Genomic DNA, 17,022 nt, shown 5'->3' on the forward strand with positions numbered 1-17,022 from the left:
AAAGTGTTGGTATTATAGGCGTGAGCCCCTGTGCCTCCTTTTTACTCCTTTTTTTTTTTTTCAGAGACGGGGTCTTGCTGTCACTCAGGCTGGAATGAATGGTATGATCGTAGCTCACTGCAGCCTCGACCATGCCAAGCTAACTTTTGTATTTTTTATTGTAGAGATGGGTTTTTGCCATGTTGCCCAGGCTGGTCTCAAACTTCTGGGCTCAAGATATATGCCTTCCAGGCCGGCGCAGTGGCTCACGCCTTTGGGAGGCCTAGGCAGGCGGATCATGAGGTCAGAAGATCAAGACCATCCTGGCTAACATGGTGAAACCCCATCTCTACTAAAAATACAAAAAAAAAAAAAAAAATTGAGCCGGGCGTGGTAGCAGGTACCTGTAGTCCCAGCTACTCGGGAGGCTGAGGCAGGAGAATGGCGTGAACCCAGGAGGCAGAGCTTGCAGTGACCAGGCTGGAGTGAGTCACTCCAGCCTGGGTGACTGAGCGAGACTCCGTCTCAAAAAAAAAAAAAAAAAAGAAAAGAAAAAAGAGAAATATGCCTTCCAAAGTGCTGGGATTACAGGCATGAGCCACCACACCCAGCAAACACATCTCTTATAGTTACTTTTGCATGGCATATCTTGTTACATCCTTTTACTTACAAACTATCTCTGAGTATAAAGGCACCATATACAGTCATGTGTTGCTTAAGGATGGGGAAACATTCTGAGAAATGGGTCATGGGCGATTTTGTCATTGTGCAGACATCATGGAGTGTAGTCACACAAACCTAGATGGTATAACCTGCTACTACAAATCTAGACTGTATCATATAGACTATTGCTCCTAGGCTACAGATCTGTACAGCATGTTACTGTCCTGAATACTATAGGTGACATATATAATTTTGTAACACGATGGTAAGTATTTGTGTATTTAAACACAGAAAAGGTACAGTAAAAATACAGCGTAAAAGATAAAATGGCATGCCACGCTGGTATACCACGGTATGCCATGGTAAGTACCTAGGGCACTTACCAGAATGGAGCCTGCAGGACTGGAAGTGGCCCTAGATGAGTTAGTAAGTCAGTAGGGAGCGAATGTGAAGTCCTAGAACATTATGGTACACCATTGTAGGCTTTATGAATGCTGTATATATAGGCTACATTAAATTTACAAAGAAGATTTTTTCTGCAGTAATAAATTAATTTTAGCTAACTGCAACTCTTGGTGCAAATGTAATTGCGGTTTCGGACCATGAATTTTAAATCATTATAACTAGGCTCAAACACATCTTTATTAATCAAAATTCATACCATTACAATCAACCATTCCAATCAACACATTTTTACAATCAACACATTTTTTCCAGTGAGAAATAAGTTTGTTTATTCCTGTATCGTAATAATCTGTGCTTTGGGATTCAGAAAACTCTTGGAAAGCATTTTCTGCATCGTGCTGGGTGTGGAAGCGTTTTCCTTGCAAAAAACCGTTGGGATGCGTGAAGAAGTGGTAGTCAGTAGGCAAGAGGTCAGGTGAATATGGTGGATGAAGCAAAACTTCATAGCTCCATTTGTTCAACTTTTTTTTTTTTTTTTTTTTTTTTTGAGACAGAGTCTCGCTCTGTCACCCAGGCTGGAGTGCAGTGGCATGAGCCACCACAACCTCCACCTTCTGGGTTTAAGCAGTTCTCTTGCCTCAGCCTCTCGAGTAGCTGGGATTACATGCGCCAGCTATCATACCCAGTTAATTTTTGTATTTTTAGTAGAGACGGGTTTCACCATGTTGGCCAGGCTGTTCTCGAACTCCTGACCTCAAGTGATCTGTCCACCTTGGCCTCCCAAAATGTTGGGATTACAGGCGTGAGCCACCGTACCCAACCTCAACTTTTGAAGCGTTGGTTATGCGATGTGTGGTTGCTGTCATGGAGAATAACTGGGCCCTTTCTGGTGAGCAATGCCACAGCAGGCCTTGCAGTTTTCCGTGCATCTCATCCATTTGCTGAGCATACTTCTCAGATGTAATGGTTTCACTGGGATTCAGAAAGCTGCAGTGGATCAGACCAGCAGCAGACCACCAAACAGTTACTGTGACCTTTTTTTGGTGCAAGGTTGGCTTTGGGAAGTGCTTTAGAGCTACTTCTCAGTACACTCATAGAGCTGGTTGTTGCCGGTTGTCATATAAAATCGACTTTTTGTCGCACGTCACAATCTGATCAAGAAATGGTTCATTGTTGTTGCATAGAATAAGAGAAGAAGACACTTCAAAATGACTTTTTAAAAAATATTTGGTAAGGTCATGAGGCACCCACTTATTGAGCTTTTTCACCTTTCCAATTTGCTTCAAACGCCAAATGGCCATAGAATGGTCGATGGTTGAGTTCTTGGGCAACTTCCCGTGTAGTTTTAAGAGGATCAGCTTCAATGATTGCTTTCAGTTGGTCATTGTCAATTTCCGATGGCCGGATGTTATGTTCCTCATCTTCAAGGCTCTCATCTTCTTTGCAAAACTGCTTGAACCACCACTGTACTGTATGTTTGTTAGCAGTTCCTGGGCCAAATGTGTTGTTGATGTTGCGATGTATCTCTGTTGCTTTATGACCCATTTTTAACTTGAATAAGAAAATTGCTTGAATTTGCTTTTTGTCTAACATCATTTCCATAGTCTAAAATAAATGTAAAATAAACAGCAGTAATAAGTCATTAAAAAAATAAAGTGAGAAATGCCCATTAAAATGATGTATAACATAACCACATTTATTTAAGAATGTATTCCAAAATCAAATGGCAAATTCCAACAATTACTTTTGCACTCACCTAGTAACTTTATACATTTTTTTTTTTTTTTTTTTGGTGAGATGGAGTCCCGCTTTGTCGCTCAGCCTGGAGTGCAGTGTCGTGATCTCGACTCATGGCAACCTCCGCCTCCCGGGTTCAAGCGATTCTCCTGCCTCAGCCTCCCAAGTAGCTGGGATTACAGGCGCATGCCAACACGGCTGGCTAATTTTTGTATTTTTAGTAGAGACGGGGTTTCACCATATTAGTCAGGCTGGTCTCGAACTCCTGACCTCAGGTGATTCACCCGCCTCAGCTTCCCAAAGTGCTGAAATTACAGGTGTGAGCCACCTCACACACCCAAACTTTTTAATTTTTTAAACTTACTGACTCTTTTGTCAATAAACTTATTAATAAATGTTATTACACTTAAAGTACACATTGTACAGCTGTACAAAAATATTTCCCTTCTTTATATCCTTATTCTAGAAGCTTTTTCTATTTTATTTAATTTATTTATTTTTTGAGACGGAGTCTTGCTCTTGTTGCCCAGGCTGGAGAGCAATGGCATGATCTCGGCTCACCGCAACCTCCGCCTCCTGTGTTCAAGCGATTCTCCTGTCTCTGCCTCCCGAGTAACTGGGATTACAGGCGTGCGCCACCACGCCTGGCTAATTTTGTATTTTTTTTAGTAGAGATGGGGTTTCTCCATGTTGGTCAGGCTGGTCTCAAACTCCTGACCTCAGGTGATCCACCCGTCTCGGCCTCCCAAAGTGCTGGGATTACAGGCGTGAGCCACCACGCCTGGCCAACTTTTTCTATTTTAAAAAGTATATTTTTCAATATTTTAAACTTTTTTGTTAATAACTAAGACACATATACACACACACACACATCAGCCTAGGCCTACACTAGGTCAAGATCATCGAGATCACTGTCTTCCACCTCCACATCATGCCCCTCTGGAAGGTCTTCAGAGGCAGTAACACGCATGGAGCTGTTATCTCCTATGATAACACATTCTTCTGGAATTCCTCCTGTAGGACCTGCCTGAGGCTCTTCTTGAGGGACTATCACTCTTTCAAAAAATGTCCATAGTGGTTTGCTTGGTTTCTTTCTTTTATTTTAATCATACATTTGCTTGTAAACAGATAATGCACCACAAGCATATCTCTCTATTAATGAAAACCATTCAGTGTGGGGGTCCATGTTTTCAACGTTTTAAGGAGTTTGTTGAGGTCTGCAGCAGCTTCTGCTAAACCCTTCACTGTGAATTTTCTTCTGGGTTTTTCTTCTCCTGCAGTTTTTTTTTTCTCTTGCCTCTTCTTCAGCTATGTGTTCCTGTTCCAGTTCCAACAGCTCCTCGTTAGTCAATTCCTCAGGAATTACCTCTAAGCACTCTACCGTGTCATCCTCATCCACACCCAGGTTAAAATTATTTGCCACCTCAACCACAGCTTTATTGATTTTTGAAACCTCCTCATCCTTGACAAATACTTTGAAGTCATGGACCAACCTTTTGACCGTCTTCCTCCAGATGGCATTCATACCGCATGGTGACATCACCCCAAGTCTAAGCAGGGTTCTTGATGCAGTCACAGATGTGTTGTAATCCTTCCAGAATTGTCTCAGTGTCTGCTCAGTGTCTTCCTCAGCTGCAGCAATCACCTGGGCAAAGGTCTCCTCAGGTAATAGGCCTTAAAAGCTGCTATACCTCCATGATCCATTGGTTGAAGCAAAGAGGTGGTGTTTGGAGGGGAAAACACCACCTAGATATTGGGATGAATATCACCAGTAAAAGGAGGATGTACGGGAGCCTTATAAACAATAAGCAAAATCTTGAAAAATATATTATCCTCCAAACAGTATTTCTGCATTTCTCTGGCAAAACAATTCAGGATTGCATCTTGGAAGAGGAGCTAGGTCCTCCATGACTTCTTACCGCTCCTATAGTACACTGGCCATGCGTGCTTACTGATGTGCTTAAAGGCCCTGTGGTTCTCACTATGCCAGATCACAAAGGGTTTCAATTTGTAGCCTACAACATTGTCCCCCAAGGAAGACTGTTATCCTGTTCGTCAAAGCATTGAAACCTGGCACTGACTTGGCCTCCTTATGGATGAAAGCCCTCTTAGGCATCCATTTTCAGAATAGGGAAGTTTCTTCCACATTGAAGATTTTCTCTGGCAAGTAATTTTCCTGCACAATCAGCTTATCTGTAGTTTCCAAAAATTCTTCAGCTGCCTTCACATCAGCACTCACAGACTCACCACTCGCTTTTTTTTTTTTTTTTTTTTTTTGAGACACAGTCTCGCTCTGTCACCCAGGCTGGAGTGCAGTGGCATGATCTCAGCTCACTGCAACCTCTGCCTCCCGCAGCGATTCTCCTGCCTCAGCTTCCTGAGTGCCTGGGATTACAGGCACGTGTCAACACGCCTGGCTAGTGTATTTTTAGTAGAGACAGGGTTTCGCCATGTTGGTTAGGCTGGTTACGAATTCCTGACCTCAAGTGATCCGCCCGCCTTGGCCTTCCAAAGTGCTGGGATTACAGGCATGAGCCACCATGCCCAACCTCACCACTTACTTTTAACATTATGTAATTAATAACATAATTAATCCTTTAAACCACTCAGAGCTAGCAATAATTCAGCATAATAGTTGGGTCCAGCCGTTTCTTTCAATGTTGCGCACAGACTTTTTGTTCTGGCTGAGATCATCATGGTGCTGAGAGAGCTATGCTTCTGTGTCTAGTCTTCAATCCAGGTCACTAGAAGTTTCTCCACATCTGATATAGGCCACCCTTCTCAAATTTATTTATTTATTTTGAGATGGAGTCTTGCTTTGTTGCCCAGGCTGGAGTGCAGTGACACTATCTCGGCTCACTGCAAGCCCCACCTCCTGGGTTCAAGCGCTTCATCTGCCTCAGCCTCCTGAGTAGCTGGGATTACAGGCATGTGCCACCACCACACCCAGCTAATTTTTGTATTTTTAGTAGAGACGGCGTTTCACCACATTGGCCAGGCGGGTCTTGAACTCCTGACCTCCAGTGATCTGTCCACCTCAGCTTCCCAAAGTGCTGGGATTGTAGGCGTGAGCCACTGCACCTGGCCCCGCCCTTCTCAAATTTTTATGAGACTCATTGCCTTCAATGAAGCAGATCCTTTAACAGATTCTGTCACTTTGTTCTTGTTCTTTAAGATCATTGCTGTGGGCGGGGCATGGTGTCTCATGCCTGTAATTCCAATAGTTTAGGAGGCTGAGGTGGGAGGATCGCTTGAGCCCAGAAGTTTGAGACCAGCCTGGGCAACATAGCGAGATCCTGTCTCTATTTAAAAAGAAAAGAAAGGGCTGGGTGCAGTGGCTCACACCTGTAATCCCAGCACTTTGGGAGGCTGAGGCAGGTGGATCACCTGAGGTCAGGAGTTCGAGACCAGCCTGACCAACATGGAGAAATCCCATCTCTACTAAAAATACAAAATTGGCCGGGTGTGGTGGTGCAGGCGCCTGTAATCTGAGCTACTCGGGAGTCTAAGGCAGGAAAATCACTTGAACCCAGGAGGCAGGGGTTGCAGTGAGCCAAGATTGCACCATTGTACTCCAGCTTGGGCGACAAAGCAAGACTCCATCTAAAAAAAAAAAAAGAAGAAAGTTGTAAACAAAACTTTCTATTTTTATTTATTTATTTATTTTTTGTATGTCTCATCATTTTTGGTTGACAGTGACATTTTAAAACCCAAAGCTGGGCGCAGTGGCTCATGCCTCTAATCCCAGCACTTTGGGAGGCCGAGGTGGGTGGATCACGAGGTCAGGAGATCGAGACCATCCTGGCTAACACGGTGAAACCCCTTCTCTACTAAAAATACAAAATATTAGTCGGGCGTGGTGGCGGGCGCCTATAGTCCCAGCTACTCAAGAGGCTGAGGCAGGAGAATGGCGTGAACCCGGGAGGCGGAGCTTTCAGTGAGCCAAGATCCCACCACTGCACTCCAGCCTGGGTGACAGAGTGAGACTCCGTCTCAAAAAAAAAAAAAAAAAAAAAGTGTGGCAGCTCTGAAAATTAGATTCCGCCCCTCCCCAGGCTTTGTTATTGTCACTGTGCGTTGCTGCTGCTGTTTGTTATGTGACTCCCTAGACTAATTCAGTCGCATTTGTATTCTATGTTGTGTGGCCACTGAAGTCTACTGTTGGAGCAGTCAGCCCAGTTAGCTTAGTTGTCAGCTAATGATTGGGCAGAGATTTTCTTAAATGCCTTTCACGAAGGAGTCTCCGAGCTTTTCCGAGGGGCTCTATGTGTGTGTCTCAGTGTTCCACAGGCAGTCGACAGTACTGCTCTAATTTTCCCTTCCTGCTGGCACAGAGCCACAAGGTCAGCTAGAGGTGACAGCATAGGGTCTTCTCAGGTCTTTCCTCCGTATGTTCATAGTCCTAGACATGCTGGTGACCTAGGAATTCCTAAGAATATGTCAGAGCTTTGCTCTCTATGGATATGGCATGGTTTTCTTTCCTTTTAAGGTTTTTTGTCAGCCTCTTACATCTCCAACTGGTACCACCCCAGGCACTTGTGATGTTAAACAGTTGTCACTGCCTGTTTTTGTTTGTTTTCAACAAATGCCCTAGGCATATGACTGTTAGTAAAGGGAAAGTCCTGAGTCAGGTCAAATAAAGATAAACCCTGAGGGCCAGGCACAGTGGCTCATGCCTATAATAGGCACGGTGGCTCATGCCTATAATCCCAGCACTTTGCGAGACCAATGTGGGCGGATCACATGAGGTCAGGAGTTCGAGACCAGCCTGGCCAACATGGTGAAACCCCATTTGTATTAAAAATACAAAATTAACTAGGCATGGTGGTGCATGCCTGTAGTCCCAGCTACCCGGGAGTCTGAGAATCACTGGAACCCAGGAGGCAGAGGTTGCAGTGAGCCAAGATTGTGCCACTGTACTCCAGCCAGGGTGACAGAGCAAGACTCCATCTCAACAACAACAACAACAACAACAACAACAACGACACTACAACAAAAAAACAATAAACCCTGATAAACCCTGAGAACAGAGCTTTTCAAGGAGTCACCGGATAGGTCAAATAATGACACTTCTCTGGAAATGGGGCTTTTGTTGAGGTTCAAACCTGTTCTGCCCCTCCAATGGCTGCTAGGCTATTGGTTCTCACAGGTCTCTTAGTTGTGAGGCTCTTGGTTTTCAAGATTGCTATGGATCGAGGGAGAGGAGAACGGGAGCAAGGCAAGTTAAAACTCCACAAAGTTTACTCTCCTTACTAGGATTCAGCTGTTTTTTCTTGAAAAACCATGCCTTGGAGGCCGGGCATGGTGGTTTATGCCTGTCATCCCCGCACTTTAGGAGGCCAAGGCGGGTGGATCACCTGAGGTCAGGAGTTAGAGACCAGCCTGTCGGACATGATGAAACCCCGTCTCTACTAATAATACAAAAATTAGCTGGGTGTGGTTGTGCACGCCTGTAATCCTAGCTACTTGGGAGGCTGAGGCAGGAGAATTGCTTGAACCTAAGAGGTGGAGGTTGCAGTGAGCCAAGATAAACCATGCCTTGGATTGTAATAGCTAGCCTTTGGTTAATTTATAGAGTTCTGAAAAAGCTGATTTGGGCATTTTTTGCCTGTGTTCTCATTGCTTTTATGGGGGAATGGATTTTTGGAAGTCTTTCCTCTGCCATTGCAGAGTATTTCTCTCCTGCTTCCTTCATACACTAGGAGAAACCCTAGGTCTGGTAGCCAAGATCCTGACTCAGTTGGCACAGTGAAGAATCCCAGCCTCTCATTCCTTTCCAGACCTAATTCATTAGCGGACCCAGAGCTCCTTGATTGAAGGAGGTAATCAGTTCCCTGGAGGAAGGTCCTTGCAGCATAAATCTTTCTTCAAGCCTTTCCCAAGTGACCTAAGACCACTCACCAGGGTGTCTGTGCCCTGGGGAGAGGCAAAATCCAAGCTCCTTAGGGATTACTAGACATGGGCTTATTCCTAGGGACCCAAAACGCCAGTGTGCTCCCCTAGTCAAAATAAGGGCTTAAGGGGGTCAGGTGATAGATGGAATCTTAATTCCAGGCCTCCTCAGTGGGCCCTGGTGGTTCACAGACCCATCCTGTGGTTATTTCCTCAATGCCAGGAAAAACCTAGAATAGACATATTTGGTAGTTGGCATAGTCATTAATGAGACACTCAGAGATACTGGAAGATCCTATCACATGTCAGAAATTCAAGAGAAGGAGCTGTGCAGTTACATGTGAAACTGAAGGGCTGATTCAGAAGACCAACACACAAACAACAGGAGTCCCAAAAGAAGAGAACAGGAACAGTGGAGTGGGAAATTTGAGTCTGAAGAGTAAAATGACTTACATGAATAAAGATAAGCATCTAGACATAGCCTGATAAAATCCCTGAGTCCCAGAAATAGAAAAAAACACCTTATAAGCTTCCAGACAACAAGATTAGGTTCCTTATAAAGGAACGAGAATCCTCTAAGGGTGCCCATCTACAATACTACCAGCCAGGAGATAGTAGAATATAGATTGCTAAGAGAAAAAGAATGTGACTAAAGAATCAAAACCAACCAGTGTCATCGCCTAACCAAGGCAAAAGAAAGACAATTTCTGGCTTACAAGATTCAGTGCGTATATCACCTACATGCCCTCTGAGGGATTTCCTTAAGAAAATTCTCTCAGTAGTGGTTACAAATTCACGATAATGACAGATGAAGAGGTAAGGTAGCAGAGTTAGCAATGAATTATCCAATAGGGAGAGAGAGTTCAGCTTAAACGGTGGAGGATAGACTGGGAATGTGTGCATCAAGTGTTTAGAGACTGTTTTGCAGAAGTGATTAATGAAAATCTTAATAATAGTTCCAGCATAGTGGTTTACACCTGAAATCCCAGCGCTTTGGGATGCTGAGCTAGGAGGATCATTTGAGGCCAGCAGTTCAAGATCAGCCTGGGCAACACAGTGAGACCCTGTCTCTATCAGGCCTCTGAGCCCAAGCTAAGCCATCATATCCCCTGTGACCTGCACGTATAAATACAGATGGCCTGAAGCAACTGAAGATCCACAAAACAAGTGAAAATAGCCTTAACTGATGACATTCCACCATTGTGATATGTTCCTGCCCTACCCTAACTGATATGATATATTCTCCCCCACCCTTAAGAAGGTAGTTTGTAATATTCTCCCCTGCCTTTAAGAAGGTACTTTGTAATATTCTCCCCACCCTTGAGAATGTACTTCGTACGCCTATCCCAAACCCGTAAGAACTCATGATAATCCCACCACCCTTTGCTGACTCTCTTTTCAGACTCAGCCCGCCTGCACCCTGGTGAAATAAACAGCCTTGTTGCTCACACAAAGCCTGTTTGGTGGTCTATTCACATGGACGTGCGTGACATTTGGTGCCAAAACCTAGAACAGGAGGACTCCTTCGGGAGACCAGTCCCCTGTCCTCACCCTTCACACTGTGAGGAGATCCACCTATGACCCTGGGTCCTCAGACCTACCAGTCCGAGGAACGTCTCACCAATTTCAAATCGGGTAAGCAGTCTTTTCACTCTCTTCTCCAGCTTCTCTTGCTACCCTTCAATCCCCCTCTCTCGCTACCCTTCAATCTCCCTGTCCTTCCAATTCCAGCTCTTTTTCTTCTCTAGTAGAGACAAAAGAGACACATTTTATCCGTGGACCCAAAACTTCGGCGCCAGTCACGGACTCGGGAAGACATCTTCCCTTGGTGTTTAATCACTGCGGGGACACCTGCCTGATTATTCACCCACACTCCATTGGTGTCTGATCACTGCGGGGATGCCTGCCTTGGTCACTCACCCACATTCCCTTGGTGGCAAGTCAATTGTGGGGACACCTGCTTTGGCTGCTCACCCACACTGCAGCCCAGGGCTGCTCACCACCCCCTTCTCCATGTCTCTACCTTTCTCTTTAAACTCACCTCCTTCACTATGGGCAACGTTCCGCCCTCGATTCCCCCTTCTTCTCCCTTAGAGAAGGGAGCAGCGAATTATGCAATAGGGAGAGTTCAGCTTAAACGAGTTAAAAGAGTTCAGCTCCCTGTGTTCTCAAAAACTTAAAACCTCTTCAACTCACACCTGACCTGAAACCTAAATGCCTTATTTTCTTCTGCAATATGGCTTGACCCCAATACAAACTTGACAATGGTTCCAAATAGCCAGAAAATGGCGCTTTTGATTTCTCCATCCTAAAAGACCTAGATAATGTTTGTTGTAAAATGGGCAAATGGTCTGAGGTGCCTGACATCCAGGCATTCTTTTACACATCAGTCCCTCCCTAGTCTTTGCTCCCAATGCAACTCGTCCCAAATCTTTCTTCTTTCTCTCCCATCTATTCCTTCAGTCTCCACCCCAAGCTTGAATTTGAATCCTCCTTTTCTACGAACCCATCTGACCTCTCCCCTCCTCCCCAGGCTGCTCCTTGCCAGGCCAAGCCAGGTCCCAATTCTCCCTCAGCCTCCGCTCACTCACCCTATAATCCTTCTATCACCTCCCCTCCTCACACCCAGTCCAGCTTACAGTTTTTTAACGTGACTAGCCGTCCCCCATCTGCCCAACAATTTCCTCTCAAAGAGGTGGCTGGAGCTGAAGGCACAGTCAAGGTTAATGCTCCTTTTTCTTTATCCGACCTCTCCCAAATCAGTTAGCATTTAGGCTCTTTTTCATTAAATATAAAAACCCAACCTAGTCCATGGCCCATTTGGCAATAACCCTTAGATGCTTTACCGCCCTTTACCCAACATTAGAAAAAGCTCCAAAAATTAGACTCTGGCCCTCAAACCCCACAACAGGACTGAATTAACCTTGCCTTCAAGGTGTACAATAATAGAGGCAGCCAAGTAGCAACGTATTTCTGAGTTGCAATTACTTGCCTCCACTGTGAGATAAACCCCAGCCACATCTCCAGCACAAAAGAACTTCAAAACGCCTGAACCTCAGTGGCCAGGCATTCCTCCAGGACCTCTTCCCCCAGGATCTTGCTTCAAGTGCCAGAAATCTGGCCACTGGGCCAAGGAATACACAAAGCCCGGGATTCCTCCTAAGCCATGTCCCATCTGTGTGGGATCCCACTGGAAACGGGACTGTCCAACTTGCCCAGCAGCCACTGCCAGAGCCCCTGGAACTCTGGCCCAAGGCTCTCTGACTGACTCCTTCCCAGATATTCTCGGCTTAGCGGCTGAAGACTGACGCTGCCCGATCGCCTCGGAAGCCTCCTGGACCATCACAGATGCTTTGGGTAACTCTTACAGTGGAGGGTAACTCCATCCCCTTCTTAATCAATACAGAGGCTACCCACTCCACATTACCTTCTTTCCAAGGAACTGTATCCATTGCCTCCATAACTGTTGTGGATATTGACAGTCAGGCTTCTAAACCTCTTAAAACTCCCCAACTCTGGTGCCAACTTGGACAATATTCTTTTATGCACTCCTTTTTAGTTATCCCCACCTGCCCAGTTCCCTTATTAGGTTGAGACATTTTAACCAAATTATTTGCTTCCCTGACTATTCCTATGCTACAGCCACACCTTAATACCTCCCTCCACAACTCATTATTCTGTTATGGATCTCAAACATGCTTCCTTTACTATTTCTTTGCACCCTTCATCCCAGCCTGTCTTCGCTTTCACTTGGACTGACACTGACACCCATCAGGCTCAGCAACTTACCTGGGCTGTACTGCCGCAAGGCTGCAGGGACAGCCCCCATTACTTCAGTCAAGCCCTTTCTCATTATTTGCTTTACTTCCATCCATCTGCTTCTCACCTTATTCAATATTTTAATGACTTTCTACTTTGTAGTCCCCCCTACAAATCCTCCCAAAAGGACACCCTCCTGTTCCTCCAACATCTATTCTCAAAGGGATATCTCGTATCCCCCCCTCCAAAGCCCAAATTTCTTCCTCATCCATTACCTATCTTGGCAAAATTCTTCATAAAAACACACGTGCTCCCATGTCCAGATAATCTCCCAAACCCCAACCCCTTCTTCAAAGCAACAACTCCTTTCCTTCCTAGGCACGGTTAGGTATTCCGCCTTTGGATACCTGGTTTTGCAGTCCTAACTAAATCATTATATAAACTCACAAAAGGAAATGTAGCTGACTTCATAAATCCTAAATCCTTTCCCCATTCCTCTTTCCATTCCTTAAAAACAGCCCTAAAAGCTGCTCCCACACTAGCTCTCCCTAACTCATCCCAACCCCTTTTCATTACACACAGCTGAAGTGCAGGGCTGTGCAGTCGGAATTCTTACACAAGAGCCAGGACCGCACCCTGTAGCCTTTCAGTCCAAACAACTTGACCTTACTGTTTTAGGCTGGCCCCCACATTATTCCTGATACCACACCTGACCCCCATGACTGTATCTCTCTAATCCACCTGGCATTCACTGCATTTCCCCACATTTCCTTCTTTCCTGTTCTTCACCCTGATCACACTCGGTTTATTGATGGCAGTTCCTCCAGGCCTAATCGCCACTCACCAGCAAAGGCAGGCTATGCTATAGTATCTTCCACATCTATCATTGAGGCTGCTGCTCTGCTCCCCTCCACTACCTCTCAAGCCAAACTCAAGCCAAACTCATTGCCTTAACACAGGCCCTCACTCTTGCAAGGGGACTATGGGTCAAAATTTATACTGACTCTAAATATGCCTTCCATATCCTGCACCACCATGCTGTTACATGGGCTGAAAGAGGTTTCATCACTACGCAAGGGTTCTCCATCATTAATGCCTCTTTAATAAAAACTCTTCTCAAGGCCCTTTTAATTCCAAAGGAAGCTGGAGTCAGTCACTTCAAGGGCCGTCAAAAGGCGTCAGATCCCATTGGTCAGGGCAATGCTTACAATGATAAGGTAGCTAAAGAAGCAGCTAGCATTCCAACTATATCCCTCACGGCCAGTTTTTCTCCTTCTCATCGGTCACTCCCACCTACTCTCCCACTGAAACTTCCACCTATCAATCTCTTCCCACACAAGGCAAATGATTCTTGAACCAAGGAAAATATCTCCTTCCAGCCTCACAGGCCCATTCTATTCTGTCATCATTTCATAACCTCTTCCATGTAGGTTACAAGCTGCTAGGCCACCTCTTAAAACCTCTCATTTCTTTTCCATTGTGAAAATCTATCCCCAATCCACCACTCTTGACTCCCTTTTGGAGTGGATAGATGATCTTTGCTGACAGGGCACACTCCAATACTTTCACCCTGATGAAGTCCTATTCTTTACTTTTATACTCACTCTTATTTTTGTTCCCCTTCTTATGCCACCCTCTACCTCTCCCCAGCTATCTCCACCACCCTATCAATCTCACTCACTCTCCTAGCCGTTTCTAATCCTTCTTTAACAAACAATTGCCGGTTTTGCATTTCTCTTTCCTCCAAAATTGCCGAGGCCCTGATTTACTCATTGCTGAAAAAGGAGGACTGTATATTTTTAAATGAAGAGTGTTGTTTTTTCCTAAATCAATCTGGCCTGGTATATGACAACATAAAAAAACTCAAGGATAGAGCCCAAAAACTCACCAACCAAGTAAATAATTATGCTGAACCCCCTTGGACACTCTCTAATTGGATGTCCTGAGTACTCACAATTATTATTCCTTTAATACCTATTTTTCTCCTTTTATTCAGACCTTGTGTCTTCCATTTAGTTTCTCAATTCATACAAAATTGCATCCAGGCCATCATCAATAATTCTATACAAAAAATGCTCCTTCTAACAACCCCACAATATCACTCCTTACCCCAAAATCTTTCTTCAGTTTAATCTCTCCCACTGTAGTTTCTCATACTGCCCCTAATCCTGCTCGAAGCAGCCCTGAGAAACATCGCCCATTATCTCTCCATACCACCCCCCCAAATTTTCGCCACCCCAACACTTCACCACTATTTTGTTCTGTTTTTCTTATTAATATAAGACAGGAACGTCAGGCCTCTGAGCCCAAGCTAAGCCATCATATTCCCTGTGACCTGCATGTATACATCCAGATGGCCTGAAGCAACTGAAGATCCACAAAACAAGTGAAAATAGCCTTAACTGATGACATTCCACCATTGTGATTTGTTCCTGCCCCACCCTAACTGATATGATATATTCTTCTCCCACCCCCTGCCCTTAAGAAGGTACTTTGTAATATTCTCCTGTGCCCTTAAGAAGGTACTTTGTCTGTAATCCCAGCACTTTTGGAGGCCAAGGCGGGCAGATCACAAGGTCAGGAGATCGAGACCATCCTGGCTAACATGGTGAAACCCTGTCTCTACCAATTAGTTGGGCGTGGTGGTGGGCAACTGTAGTCCCAGCTACTCAGGAGGCTGAGGCAGGAGAATCACTTGAACCCGGGAGGCAGAGCTTGCAGTGAGCTGAGATCACACCACTGCAGTCCATCCAACCCCGGGCGACAGAGCGAGACTCCGTCTCAAAAAAAAAAAAAAAAAAAGGTACTTTGTAATATTTTCCTGCCCTTGAGAATATACTTTGTACGCCTATTCCAAACCCATAAGAACTAATGATAGGCCGGGCGCGGTGGCTCAAGCCTGTAATCCCAGCACTTTGGGAGGCCGAGACGGGCGGATCACGAGGTCAGGAGATCGAGACTATCCTGGCTGACACGGTGAAACCCCGTCTCTACTAAAAAATACAAAAAACTAGCCGGGCGAGGTGGCGGGCGCCTGTAGTCCCAGTTACTTGGGAGGCTGAGGCAGGAGAATGGCGTAAACCCGGGAGGCGGAGCTTGCAGTGAGCAGAGATCCGGCCACCGCACTCCAGCCTGGGTGACAGAGCGAGACTCCGTTTCAAAAAAAAAAAAAAAAAAAAGAAAATTAGCCTGGCCTAGTGATATGCCTTAGTATTCCCAGCTACTTGGGTAGCTGAGGCAGGAGGATCCCTTGAGCTTAGGAGTTTGAGGTTGCAGTAAACTATGATTATGCCACTGCACTCCAGCCCAGGTGACAGAATGAGATCTTGTCTCTTTAAAAAATAAATGAATAAAACTAAAAGAAAAGACCAATTCAAGGTACTGGCAGTAGGACTCTAGGTGGCAGGAATAGTGTTACTCACATTTTTTTCTTTTTTCTTTTCTTTTCATTTTTTTTTTTGAGATGGAGTTTCACTCTTGCTGCCCAGGCTGGAGTGCAATGGCGTGATCACGGCTCAGTGCAACCTTTGCCTCCCAGGTTCAAGCGATTCTTCTGCCTCAGCCTCCCTAGTAGCTGTGATTACAGGCACCCACCACCATGCCCTAATTTTTTTTTTTTTTTTTTTTTTGAGACGGAGTCTCGCTCTGCCGCCCAGGCTGGAGTGCAGTGGCCGGATCTCAGCTCACTGCAAGCTCCGCCTCCCGGGTTCACGCCATTCTCCTGCCTCAGCCTCCCGAGTAGCTGGGACTACAGGCGCCGCCACCTCGCCCGGCTAGTTTTTTGTATTTTTTTTTTTTTAAGTAGAGACGGGGTTTCACCGTGTCAGCCAGGTTGGTCTCGATCTCCTGACCTCGTGATCCGCCCGTCTCGGCCTCCCAAAGTGCTGGGATTACAGGCTTGAGCCACCGTGCCCGGCCTTTTTTTTTTTTTTTTTTTTTTTGTATTTTTAGTAGAGACAGGGTTTCATCACATTGGCTGGGCTGGTCTCGAACTCCTGACCTCAGGCAATCCACCCACCTCAGCCTCCCAAAGTGCTGGTATTACAGGCATGAGCCACCACACTCAGCCATATGGCTTTTTTTTTTTTTTTGAGACGGAGTCTCGCTCTGTCACCCAGGCTGGGGTGCAGTGGCCGGATCTCAGCTCACTGCAAGCTCCGCCTCCCGGGTTCACGCCATTCTCCTGCCTCAGCCTCCCGAGTAGCTGGGACTATAGGCGCCCGCCACCTCGCCCGGCTAGTTTTTTTTTTGTATTTTTTAGTAGAGACGGGGTTTCACCGTGTTAGCCAGGATGGTCTCGATCTCCTGACCTCGTGATCCGCCCGTCTCGGCCTCCCAAAGTGCTGGGATTACAGGCGTGAGCCACCGCGCCCGGCCAGCCATATGGCTTTTATAACAACAACAACAACAACAACAACAAAATCCTCATAATAGATTAGAACAAAAAATAGTAAACTATCTCAGTAAAACTCAAGGACTGGGGAGAGTGGGAGAGTTAGAAGCATGCTAAAGGCAGCATCTTTCAGGGAGTGATGGAGTGGGCAAGCATAACATTTTGATGGAGCAGGATTATTTACCACGTATCCA

At 45.5% G+C, this 17,022-nt stretch overlaps 1 protein-coding gene across 4 annotated transcripts in view; it reads right to left on the minus strand.

Moving 5' to 3' along the window:
- The window catches only part of BCL7C (BAF chromatin remodeling complex subunit BCL7C), a 61,544-nt gene that overhangs the window by 16,100 nt on the left and 28,422 nt on the right, over positions 1-17,022 (minus strand). For 2 of the 4 annotated variants that reach the window (XM_045381746.3, XM_045381750.3), the window contains exon 6: positions 1,269-2,652. The exons of the other annotated variants lie outside the window; for them this stretch is intronic. In XM_045381746.3, coding sequence (XP_045237681.2) covers positions 2,299-2,652 — 354 coding nt within the window. In that variant the 3' untranslated portion in view covers positions 1,269-2,298. Of the gene's footprint in view, positions 1-1,268; positions 2,653-17,022 lie in introns of those variants that run through there. 4 annotated transcript variants of the gene reach the window in all.

The sequence above is a fragment of the Macaca fascicularis genome, chromosome 20, assembly GCF_037993035.2.
Source record: "Macaca fascicularis isolate 582-1 chromosome 20, T2T-MFA8v1.1".
NCBI classification, from domain to species: domain Eukaryota; kingdom Metazoa; phylum Chordata; class Mammalia; order Primates; family Cercopithecidae; genus Macaca; species Macaca fascicularis.